The following is an 11,912-nucleotide window of genomic DNA, read 5'->3' on the forward strand; positions in this document are numbered from 1 at the left end:
GAGAGCAATTGGTTGAGACAACCTAAGTATCCCCTCAATGCTTTCATAACTTAATGAGCCTCAAACTGAAAGCAGTTTGGACTAAACCCTGTTTCTCTAATTGGACATTGTAACAGTTGAAACAACTTCCGAAACATATCCAATCCAATCAGGCATCTTTCAACTCTATTACTAGTTAACTCTTACAATACACAATACACATTAAAAAAAAGACATCCCTTCCATTCAAACCACGTTCAACACCTACAGGTGATATTAACAGGAATATCTAATGGTGCAGTTAGTGTTCAGACGGACAAAAGCTTAATATCAAAATCATTAGAGTAGAATATTGTAGTCTGATAGTCTTATCACAAAAACAAAAACAAAAAAACAGTTTCTAAACTCCATTTTCTAGGCTGGATGAGTTCATCAGCCAGTAATCTTCTACAAAAACTAGCAGCAGTGGCCAATTTCCCTCTACTGTACTGAAATGATATAGCAATAAGCCAGTTCATATCTGATTCACCTCCAGAATCTGACGCCGTGCACTCACTGCACCCTTGAGGATCTTCGACAAGACGGATTTCAGAAATTATGATGTGAAAAAATAACTAGGGATCATGCCACAATAAAGTGTATAAATCCAAATAACCTTAAATATCCGAGATAAATACTACCTCTAATCAAAAGCATAAGGATCATCTACGTAAGGATTCAAAGACCCCTCTGAAAACAAATCACCAATATTTGATGGGCGTGCCTGGCTACCTCCTTTGTATACCTGCTCAGAGAATTAAACATGTTACAGGATATATATACATTAACCAAACTAAAAAAGAACGCGATCAAATAAAGAGTACCACGTATGAAGTTTCATCAGCTTTTACACAGTCATCAATGCAAAATGCAAATTTACCAGAGTTGAATGTCTTTTTCATCACTGTTTAGCATCTAAATACCAATTTTGAAGTTTCTTACTCTTTACTAGGTCCACATATCAATTAGCCACAACTGTCAGATGAAAAAGCCAACTATTCTAACCAACTCATCTGAACCTTTAGTCAATCAAAGGTAACTTAAACAACTTAAACAAGCATGAACAACAGAATGGAGATAACTTAATAGGGTGACGTGTCTCTACAGAGAACCCTTACTCTCACACGAAACACCAAGGATCAGAAAACTTTACAGGTCACAAAACAAGCGGTAATACCCAACCCCAACAACAGCAAAACACCATAAATATTCTAAAGGGAAAGAAACAGAATCGAGCAAATAATCAGATCTCCAGTAGGCGTAAAAGCTGTAAGCTGGTGACCTCGTATTTTCATTCATTAACTTAATATGATTATAATCTTAACAGATAAGCTCAAGATTTCAACCATCATCTAGAAGGAAATTAACTCCAGAAGAAAAATTATGTGCTCAAGATACTAGCCAAAAGTCAAGTTCTGCATACCTCCTTCACCTTCATGGCATCTTTAATGGCCCTAGATCTGGGGGTAGCCACTCGCTTAAGTTTTGTTGGATCCTGTGTTATGCAAGGATAACCCATAAATCTGACTATTCAACAATGAAGTGCTCTTTATAAGAGGAAATAATTCCAGGTGAACAAATAGGTACCTCAAACATCACTGTGCTTTTGGTTTTACGCTTTGTAATACCCCCATTAGTGGTTTCAACTTCATATTCCCGACGTGTTACCTAGAAGACACAATTGAGGCAATAATACACAAGTGTTCCAGAGTTGAAACAGACATTACATGTAGAGTTTTAATAAAGTAAAGTTTTGACTACGAAGTCCTAGTGAATTTAAGGATAAGGAGGAACTCACCTTCCGACTATGCTTAGGAATATTCATCACGTTTCCTGCATTTTCTTTCTCAACTTTCCTCAACACACTCGACACTGGTGTTTGCGTCAATCTTATAAACTGTACATCCCACAAACAGCGAAAGAAACGCATAAGTTAATATAATTTCACCGCCAGAAACTTGGAGTTACTATCAGATTATAATTGATTATCGAATATATCTTACGGCTACCTTCTCATCATTATTGGGCTTTATAACAGGAAATTTACTTCTTTTTTCACCATCAGTATTCCTCATGTTGATTTTTGATGAAATGGAGTAGTCCTGTGGATTAAACAGAATTGGATTTCTCCAACAAAATCCTTCAATAACAGAACGAACACAACTATTAACCAAAATAACTTAAATGCACCAGAAAGGCTAGGTCGATAAAATAAGATATCAGAATTTAACACCTATGAAGCGTCTTTATAATTAAGTCAATAAATGAAGAGGCTTCAAAGCAAGTTAAGACAAACTAATGCATACAATAAATTAATACTGGTATAAGATGAATAACTCATGAACGAATCAGCATTTCCTATTAAAAACCCTCAAATTATTAGAAAAGGCAAAATGGAATTCAGGTAAAATATATATCATAAGCTGGTATCTTATAACTGAGAGAAATATCAAACATATAGTAGAACCAGGGGTAAAACCTTTAACAGTTTTACCATGAACCAACAGTTAAAGATTTTATTGGCAGGACCATTCTCTATATATCTCCCCTAGACAGCAGAATTGCAGCTACCACTAAGCCAAACCGTTCTAAAACGTTAATATGGTAATCAGAATGCTTTTGGTAGCATTGCCATTGATATGAAAAATCTTGCTCTTCTTATCTAGAATGTTTGATTATGTTCTAAGACAGTGTAATAGATTTCCCCTACCAAAACGTCTTATTGCTTATCTATTGGCCCTCACGGAGCCTTATACATAACCAGCAATTTAGAACATGTTTGCTATACAGACAAAATAAACATGATAATGGAAGCAACACACAGAAAGAAACAAAATGGATGAAGTCAAACCTTTTTTGATGTCACTTCTTGGTCCTCTTTTGGATTCCCGTCCAATGCTTTCCACTGCATTTGTAACAAAGCTCTCTGTCTTTCTTCCTACAATGCCCCAGCAAGATAGGTTAACATAAAGCACCTAGGGTCAATTGTTATGTGTGTATGTCGAAAGAGTATACCTTTCCAGAAAAAAAAGAAAAAAGAAAAGGAAATGTGAGAGAGTATACCTTGGATTTCTGGTGTCCCAATTCCTCTTGCAGTTTTCTGCATTCATCTGCATGTTGACACTTCAGAACTTTCAATTCAAGGTCATGTTCTTCTTTTAATACTCTGGTTTTCTACATTTGAACACATAAATTCTTAGTTCCAACTAGATGTGTAGTGCAAAGATAAAAATCATAGACAAAAAGGGAAGGGACGCGGTCGCTAAGAATACCTCTTGCAATTCATCTTCAGCCTGAAGTTGAACATGCTTTAGCTCTTCCTCATGGTCATCCCGAAGATCCTTTTCCTTTTTATCATAGTCTTGCCGGAGACGGCTAATCTGTAGATCACAACAGATGGTATATCAATGCACATATGGTGTTACAATTACAGAAACACAAATGCCACAGACAGAGTTAATACACCGGCACAACATCACCAGTACTCATTATTATAAGGGTACACTATGTACGCAAAGTGTTAATAACTTAATAAGGGTACACTTCTATGTTTCCATCATCTACTTGATGCAACTACGTCTACTATTTATATACCTACTCCAAATTTTATATGCAAACTAGCTAAAGCAGTAATGTGCTAACATGTATACCAGATAGGAGGTTATTTCGGTCAAGGACAGAAGGGTGTTCCACCATCTACTACGGTTTATACATACCAAAGAAGCATGTTGCTCTTGGGCTTGCATTAAAGATTGCCTTGATTCTTCTTTGCTTTCTGCAAGTTTTTTAGCGCACTGACTTTCCATTTCTCCTACAAGTCTGTCTACCTGAAGTTTCAGATAACAAAAAAATAAAATAAAACAAGAGGCGTGGAGGATTTTGGAGAAAATAAGTTCAATAACTAGTGGTATTCCATACCTTCTGTTTCTCCTGATTAACAATATCCAGCTTCTCCAGCTCGAACTTCCTCCGGATGTCATTAACAGCCTGTAAAACTCCTTTCAGTTCCAATGAAATAATCAGCATAACAAGGCGTGGTCTTAATATTAGATCAGAGAAGGCATACCTGATCATTCCTTTGAGAAATTTCCTTCAAATGTTTACTCAACTCTAACTGTTTGCTTTCCAGCATCACATCATACTGCTTTTTTGTTTCAGCAAGCGTGCTTTCTGCAGCAGCTAGAGATGCCTGAATCTGCAATAAAATGACAATGTTACTTTACCAAGTAAACTCTAATAACACCATAAAATTGCAAAAATGATATTTCTCTAACCTCTTTTTTTTTATCTTCTAATAGTTTCTCCTTTTCAATGTAGTGTTGATGAAGCTGTTCCTTCTCTTCTAAATTTCCACGAAGCTCACTAACTTGATTTTCTAGGGAAGCTACATGCTCCTCATGTTCAACAATCACTTTCTGAAGACCTTCAGTTTCTTCAGATTTTCCCTGTAGCTTCACCTGCAGCTTGTCTTGAATATCTCGACTCTCAGATTCTAGTGTGGAAATATTCTGTGATAATTCTCGCTGCAAGGTTCAAACCAAGAAGGTTATGAATGTTACTTCAGAAATATAGAATTCGTCATTGAGAAGTGTAATAAATGACGAACCATTTTATTTTCAGCGAGTTCTGATTCTTCGGACAATTGTTTTATTCTCTCCTCCATGTTGGTTAGCAACATCTCCAATTCTGTCTTTTTCAAAATAAGACCTTCTGCTTCAGACTCCATTTTCTTAATTCTTTCTTCTGCTGAACGGTTTTCTTCGGCATGATTTAATATCAAAAGCTCCTGGAGTTTCTGGAGCTCGACACTCTTGCTCTTAAGCTCTTCATTATCTAATTGAAGACTATCGTTTTCAGATTTAACATTCACCAATTGTTTGTGGAGCTGACTAGATTGGAGCTGACTAAGATTAGCAGTTAAGTCCTTCTCTTGCTTAGCCAGTTTGTAGCAAGTGTCAAATGAATGGTTTAGCTGAGCCACATTATCTGAAACCATTGCACTCTGTTGATCCAATTCGATTAACTTCTCTACCAAGGCATGGACCAGAACTTGAAGATCTTTTATCTCTTGACCAGATGCAAGTAATCGCCTAGCATAATGTTCATTGTTAGACTGGAGAGCACCCTTCTCTTTCTCCAAATTGCTCCGAGCATATTCCAAGCACTTGCACATGTCTTCTTTCAACCGCAAATCTCTTTGGACCTCTTCCAACCGTGTATTAAGATTATCCAAGCACAAGCTGTCTGCTGCAACAGCTCTTTCTAGGTCCTTGATCTGAGCATCTGAGATCAAAGAACAGATTCAGTCCCACAAAAAACAAATCTTATTTGGTCACGTGTTCAATGTACAACCTCAACGAATGCAGATGTCCAACTCCTGTAAACCAGCCAATCACAAAGAACTAGAAAAACAACAACATTGAGACCCAATATAACGTTGGGAGACATTGAAAAATACTAGTGATTTGTAGTCTGAACCGTATGAAGTTTTATCCTAACTTATTATAAAAATTCAATATACCATTAGGGTACTTGATACTAGAATACTACACAAGAAGGAAGTGATAGATACACAAGATAGTGTATCCATATTAGTTACCTATCAAATAAATACACAAGATAGAACATATATGAAAAGCTGCATTGGCATGTAACCCAACAAATAGAGAATGGGACGCTGTGCCCAAAAAGGATAATCACAGAAAGTGGCATCTTTGGTAAGCTTGATAACAACCATTTTTTCTAGTCCTAATATTTGGTTTAAAAACTTAATTTTCTTCTTCAGTTTTAGATTCTTTTTCTTAATTACAGCTTCCACCAACTGACCATCCCATTAACAAACCACATGGAAATTAACAGCTTCTCACTCGGTAAAGTCAAGTAAAACATCAAAATCTCCAGAAAACAGAAGCACGTACCTTTTTCTCCTATAAGATTGGCAGTTCGGCCTTGTTCATTGACATAAAATTTCTCCCTTTCCTCTTTCTCAATTTTAAGTTCACTCAGCGATTCTTCACCTACCAGATATAAAAACTCAAGCACATCAGAGTAATGTATGCCAATTGGTATGTATGTATGTATGTATGTATGTATGTATGTATGTATGTATGTATGTATGTATGTATGTATGTATGTATGTATGTATGTATGTATGTATGTATGTATGTATGTATGCATGCATGTATATCCATTCATCTTAAGTCGTTTTCTACGTGGTTGTAACTAATTCTCTTCCAAAGACCGGTAGCATCTTCTGATTATTAAAATATACGACATTATAAAATACTTATCAGATGCGATAGAGAGAAAGACTAAATTGCTATTTTTGCAGATGCCATAATATTAATGAATGACAACTTACATTTTCTCATGTTTTCCTCGGTAGAGTCAATTTTCAATGTTAGACCAGTCATCTGAAGCTGCAAGCTGTCAAATGCTTCGGAACTTACTAAAAATTTGTCTTCAAATACCTTCTTATCATGTTCAGCTATTCACAAACAAGTTTTGGACAGTCAAAACATTTCAAATCCCAAATCAGATCAAGCAACCTAAGGAAAGAGACTCACCATCGAGAACCTGACCAGCCAAGTGTTGTAATGTTTCAGTAAGTTGGTCACATAAAGTCTTTGTTGAAGAAAATTTAGATTCCAATCCTTTCCAAAGTTTTGCCTCTTCTTTCTGCTTCACTTGAAGCTTTGCATTTTCATTTACTGCATTCTGTAATTTCTCCTCCAGCAAATGAATATGGTCTACCGCTCTTTTGAGTTTTGAGTTCTGTCTCATTCCACAAATTCACTCATCAGCAAGTGCCGTAATTTTAGGTTTACAGCAAATTCATCCTCAAAGCTAAATGATCCTAGAAGGCAAAAATGTAAAAGACTTTCCCTATAAAACATAACTGAAGTGTCATAGAAATTTCTACCAATCGAACAAAAATGATATTTGAAAAGAAATAAAATCAATCAGATTTGAATCCGACCTTGATTAATCTAGAAACAAGAGTTATAGGATAAGAAATCTACTAAGTATTAGGGGAAGATGTCAAACAAGTTCAAAACATTATTAGTGCATGTAACAATTAATCTCCAAATCTAGCAAACGAGACAAGAACGAGCTAAACAGATTACGCAGATGATCAGAAAAATATTTAACCTAAAGTGTAGTAGATCAGGAACTAAATCGATAGAAACATTAAGAACCAGATCTAAGCTAAAAATCAAAGAGAAAAAGGAAGAAGAAACAAGAAGTAATCCTTTACCGCCATTTCAAGATCGGTTTTCACGGAAGCTTGCTCTTTAACCAATTTCTCTAAGCAAATAAAAATGCAAAATCATCAATAAACGCATCAATTTTTTCATCATATCGAAATAAAAACAGAATCGGTAAGAAATTAACCTGCAGTAAGTTTCAGATTGGCAAAACTTCCCAAAGAAACTGAATCTGAAGAAGAAGATCTATATGAAGACATTGACGGCACTGTTTTTCCTCCACCACTTCCAGAAATTGATCCTGATAATGACCTAAGTTGATCTAAACTCTTCATTCCTGAAATTCCAAGCTTATTCATTACGTTATTCGTAAGTTCTGTAGTTAACTGTGTTGAAACCCTAGAGATTTAAGTTTTTGCTCTGGAAGCGTTTTAGAATTCAAAAAGGTAATGAGCGCTCATTTGTCTAAGAACCGATATTTATATTCTTCAAGGTTGTGGCGGTTGTGAGGGAGGAGAATTGACTACTAAGTGGGGTCTTATTTTTTCTAAAATTACGAAAAATACCAGCTCAGTAAGGTAGGACCATAGGAGTCGTAGCGTAGGACACGTACATCTAGTTAGACGGGTCAGCCAGGATTCTATCCGTTCAAATTTAGAGCCAAAATGCTTCCCATCCCCCCACTCATTTTCCCTACAACTTGTCGTAAAGATATTGGTTAATGATATTTAGCGGGAGAGCATCACGGGTTCTTAAAAGTTCACCGTTATCCAGTTGAAAGATTTAGACAGTGTCACGTTACAGAGAAAAGAAGTGGGATAAAATAATGGCGAATATGTAGCACTGTCGCATTGAGAATATTTCCGTCAGTTTTTTTTTTCACTTACGTAAGGATTTTATTGATTTTATAACAAAAAACTAATTTTTTTGTTTGAGATGCCTGCATCTGTTATTAAGAAGCTTGAACAGATTATGAGGAATTTTTTGTGGCATGATAATAAAGGAAGAAGGAAAATTCATCCAATTAAATGGACTGTTTTGTGTAGAAGAAAGAAAGCTGGAGGCCTGGGAATTAAGAATCTTCACAAGTTTAACCAATCTCTATTAACCAAATGGTTTTGGAGATATGCCGTTGAAAATAGTGTTTTATGGAAGTCTAAAGTGTTATCCAAATTTATATGCTCTTTCTAGAGCAAAACATCTTTCTGTTGTTGAGATGGGTTCTACTGTTAATGGCTTCATTTTCTGGAATTTTAGTTTACCAAGAAGAGTGAATGTTGTTGCAACTGTTGATTTGAACCTTCTTAGCACTGATCTGGCTTCTTTTAGATTCAATCAGAATGCTGATGATGAGTTTGTCTGGTCTCTTACCAAGGATAATATTTTCTCGGTTAAATCTCTTTATGATAGTCTTTCTCAAGAAGATGTTGCAGTTCCTGTTAATTCCATGTTTAACTCAATTTGGAAGATGAGATGTCCTCCAAAGATCTGTTTCTTTTTATGGCTAATTGCACATGACAGACTTTCTACTAGAGATTTTCTTCTCAGAAGAGGTATGGATGTTCCTGCTGGGTGTTTCTTTTGTGCTGAAAATGAGACTACCTCCCATCTTTTTCTCCATTGTACTTTTGCCCAATCAGTATGGGCTGAATTCCTGAGTAAGCTTCACTGGGTTTTTTCTATGCCTAATGAGGTCACTGCAATTCTTCATTCTTGGCAGTTAAGACAGCACAACAAAGAGAGTACTTCAATCTGGAATATGATCCTTGCAGCTATTCTATGGAGCTTATGAAATGAAAGAAATGATCGTGCTTTCTCTGACAAAGCACATAATGTGCAGGCAGTAGTTAACAAAGCAAATTACAACCTATTTTCGTGGGTTCTGGCTTTTAATAATTTTGAGAGTGTGAATCAAGCAAATGTAATCAAAGACTGGCATAGAATTTACTTTTCATCTAACTAAGCTTGATAGTTTGTTATCAGTTTAGTCTTGCTCTCTTGTATTCTTGTTAGGGTGGTATAGTCCTGTTATACCCTCTATTTTTTTATCAATCTAATCTTTTCTTTATCGATCAAAAAAAAACTAATTTCTTAGTACAACCTCCAGAGAAACTCCTCTAAGATTTTATTGATTTTTACTAACAGACAATCCGATGATAATATCATTAGAGCTAGACTTGATAGGGTAATGGTTTGTGGTTCCACCATTATGGTAATGCTAAGGTATTCTATATCGATTCGATTGGTTCAGACCATATCCCAATTTTTTTTTGTGACTAACTTACAGTCTCAAAATAGTTTTAAACTTTACAGATACTTTAAATGTTGGAGTACAGACCCAACTTAGTTGAGGAGCATCAATGTTTTTAGTTCTGTTTCTGTTTGGACAAATGAAAACCTTTGATAAATCTGTATGTTTCTTAAGCAAAAAAGTTCATACAGATAAATGTGTCTCACTTATTAGAACCTTCAATATTAATAAAATCGACCTAAATGACAAATATTTAGGTTTACCTCATTTCATTAACAAAAATAAAATTGAACCTTTTGTTTTTTTAACTGATCACTTTGATGATAGTGTAGAAAAATAGAAAGGTAAACATTTTAATCTGGCAGGTTCATCAATTATGGTCCAAAATGTCCTGAAGTCGTCATTTGTCTATCATATGATGAATTCATTTTTAATTCCTGATAGTATTATTTATCATATGTAGAAGTCTCAAAGAGATTTCTGGTGGGGAAACTAAAATCAAGGATTAATTTACATGAAACTGTGGCAAGGGTTTGCACTCATAAGCATGCAAGGAGGTTATTTCGTGATTTAAAAAAGTTCAATTTGACTATTATCTAAAATTGATTGGAGATTAATTCATGGGTCGGATGAGTTATGGTTTAAGATATTGAAATGTAAGGACTTCGGTAATAACTATCCTTTACACTACAAGAAAACCCAAGATTTGTCTTGAGTCTGGAAGGGTATTTGACATAGCTCATTTTTTAAAGTCAAAAATGATAAGTATTAGAGCTTTTGAGGATAATTGAATACCAAATGTCACAACCTCGACCTAGATTCAATATCCTAACTCGTATCTAGTTGTTGTTGACTTTGTAGATCATGATACCAAGCAATGGAATGAATCCATGCTTTATGATTTTTTCATTAGAGAAAATGCTGATAGGATTAAGCAGATTAGAATACTTTATTCTGGTGAGGATAGATTGATTTGGTCTTCTTACCATAATAAAATTTTCACTGTACAATCTTAGCAAAGGGGTATAACCATTGTTAATTCTAATGGTACCGTAATCCATCTCATGATTCTATATTTAAGGTTTTATGGAAATCTCATTTGCTGCCTAAAGTCCAGCTTTTCTCTGGAAATGTATCTCCATATCTTGCCTACGAAAGTTAGATTATCTCAATATATGACTAGAAATGATAACACTTGTTGTATGTGTAACAATAGTGTCAATGAATCCACTAAACATCTACTTTTACATTGTCAATTTGCAAAATCCGTTTGGTCTGTAACCTCAAATGGTTATGTGATTTTGCAGGATACGGGTATTGGTCCTACCATCAAGGACTGGATAAGAAAATGGTTAAACAAAAGTCAAGATGTAATCACACATGTTGAAATTCTTACTACAACTTGGAGCATTTGGAGAGATAGGTGTTTCAAAGTTTTCCAACAAAAAACAACTCAGCCTTCTGCTATGGCCAGACTGGCCATAAGGCTGACCACTGATACTATTGATACTGCTCAGTTAGCTAATTTGTCGAACATAGTTATAAATAATCAGTCCATTAGTGTCTCTAATCCAGTGCTTGTGGAAAATTTACCTGATGATTGTACCTTAATTTTCTGTGATGCGTCTTTTGATAAAAAAAAAAACTAATACCAATGGTGAAAAGACGAGGGTACCCAAATATACCTCAATCTAAAACTTTTCCATCTATAAGTCCTTTCTCCGAAAGTGATTGTCTATGGACTGAGTCGAGACAATACAACAAATCGGTTCACACTTCATGTGATCGTCTATAGATACGAGATCGAGACAATACAACAACGAAGTATGTTTACTTGATAAAAGGTTCGGACTTAACCGAACATAATAGGATTTGTTATCAAGTAAATAGAAATTAATGTTTGTGCAATTTACTTTAAATTATAATAACAACAATTACAATTGCGGAAAATAAAAGTAAATGACACGACAAGATTTTGTTAACGAGGAAACCGCAAATGCAGAAAAACCCCGGGACCTTGTCCACAATTGAATACTCTCAGGATTAAGCCGCTATACAAAATCAAACCAACTTCGTATAGTTGATACCAAGCAGCTAAACCTATAGTTCACCTAGTTCCGTCTGTATTCCCACGCCTCCGACCTGTAATAAGTCACGTACTTGGAACACTTCCTTTGGTTCGTACAGTAAAGGAAAAACAAATCTGTTTGGTATCAACTCTTTTCAACCAAGTGATATGAAATCGACAAAGGATCTTTTGTTTATCTCAATAAACTCCTTCGTCGGGTTCTTAGATCTATCTTATTTATCAACTACCGAAGTAATTGTTAAGATTTTGTAATCAATACTTTTAATCACAAAGAATTGTATTGACGCCGATCTACACAACTAATCAATCTAATCTACCACAAGGATAAACCAATTATAGTTGTATC

The 11,912-nt window shown here is 35.2% G+C and overlaps 1 protein-coding gene across 1 annotated transcript; it reads right to left on the minus strand.

The window, feature by feature from the left end:
* Nucleotides 1-303: 303 nt before the first annotated feature.
* On the minus strand, nucleotides 304-7,655 carry LOC113315064 (synaptonemal complex protein 1-like). Its single transcript, XM_026563377.1, has 19 exons — nucleotides 7,414-7,655; nucleotides 7,277-7,326; nucleotides 6,585-6,792; nucleotides 6,380-6,505; nucleotides 5,937-6,035; nucleotides 4,625-5,301; nucleotides 4,293-4,541; nucleotides 4,085-4,213; nucleotides 3,937-4,005; nucleotides 3,735-3,845; nucleotides 3,291-3,398; nucleotides 3,082-3,192; nucleotides 2,870-2,956; nucleotides 2,028-2,120; nucleotides 1,817-1,915; nucleotides 1,606-1,686; nucleotides 1,442-1,513; nucleotides 660-763; nucleotides 304-550 (listed from the first exon to the last, which is right to left on the minus strand). The coding sequence occupies exons 1-18, from the start codon at nucleotides 7,583-7,585 to the stop codon at nucleotides 662-664; spliced, it is 2,643 nt and encodes an 880-aa protein (XP_026419162.1). The 5' UTR covers nucleotides 7,586-7,655; the 3' UTR covers nucleotides 304-550; nucleotides 660-661.
* Between the last annotated feature and the right edge of the window lie 4,257 nt (nucleotides 7,656-11,912).

This window comes from Papaver somniferum, chromosome 10, assembly GCF_003573695.1.
Source record: "Papaver somniferum cultivar HN1 chromosome 10, ASM357369v1, whole genome shotgun sequence".
Lineage (NCBI taxonomy): Eukaryota > Viridiplantae > Streptophyta > Magnoliopsida > Ranunculales > Papaveraceae > Papaver > Papaver somniferum.

Coding starts and splice junctions, on each gene's coding strand:
- LOC113315064 (XM_026563377.1), bottom strand. CDS start 7,585: ATGAATAAGCTTGGAATTTCAGGAATGAAGAGTTTAGATCAACTTAGG. Junction 6,793..7,276: donor AAACCGATCTTGAAATGGCG/GTAAAGGATTAC, acceptor GGAATGAGACAG/AACTCAAAACTCAAAAGAGC. Junction 3,846..3,936: donor TTAATCAGGAGAAACAGAAG/GTATGGAATACC, acceptor CTGAAACTTCAG/GTAGACAGACTTGTAGGAGA.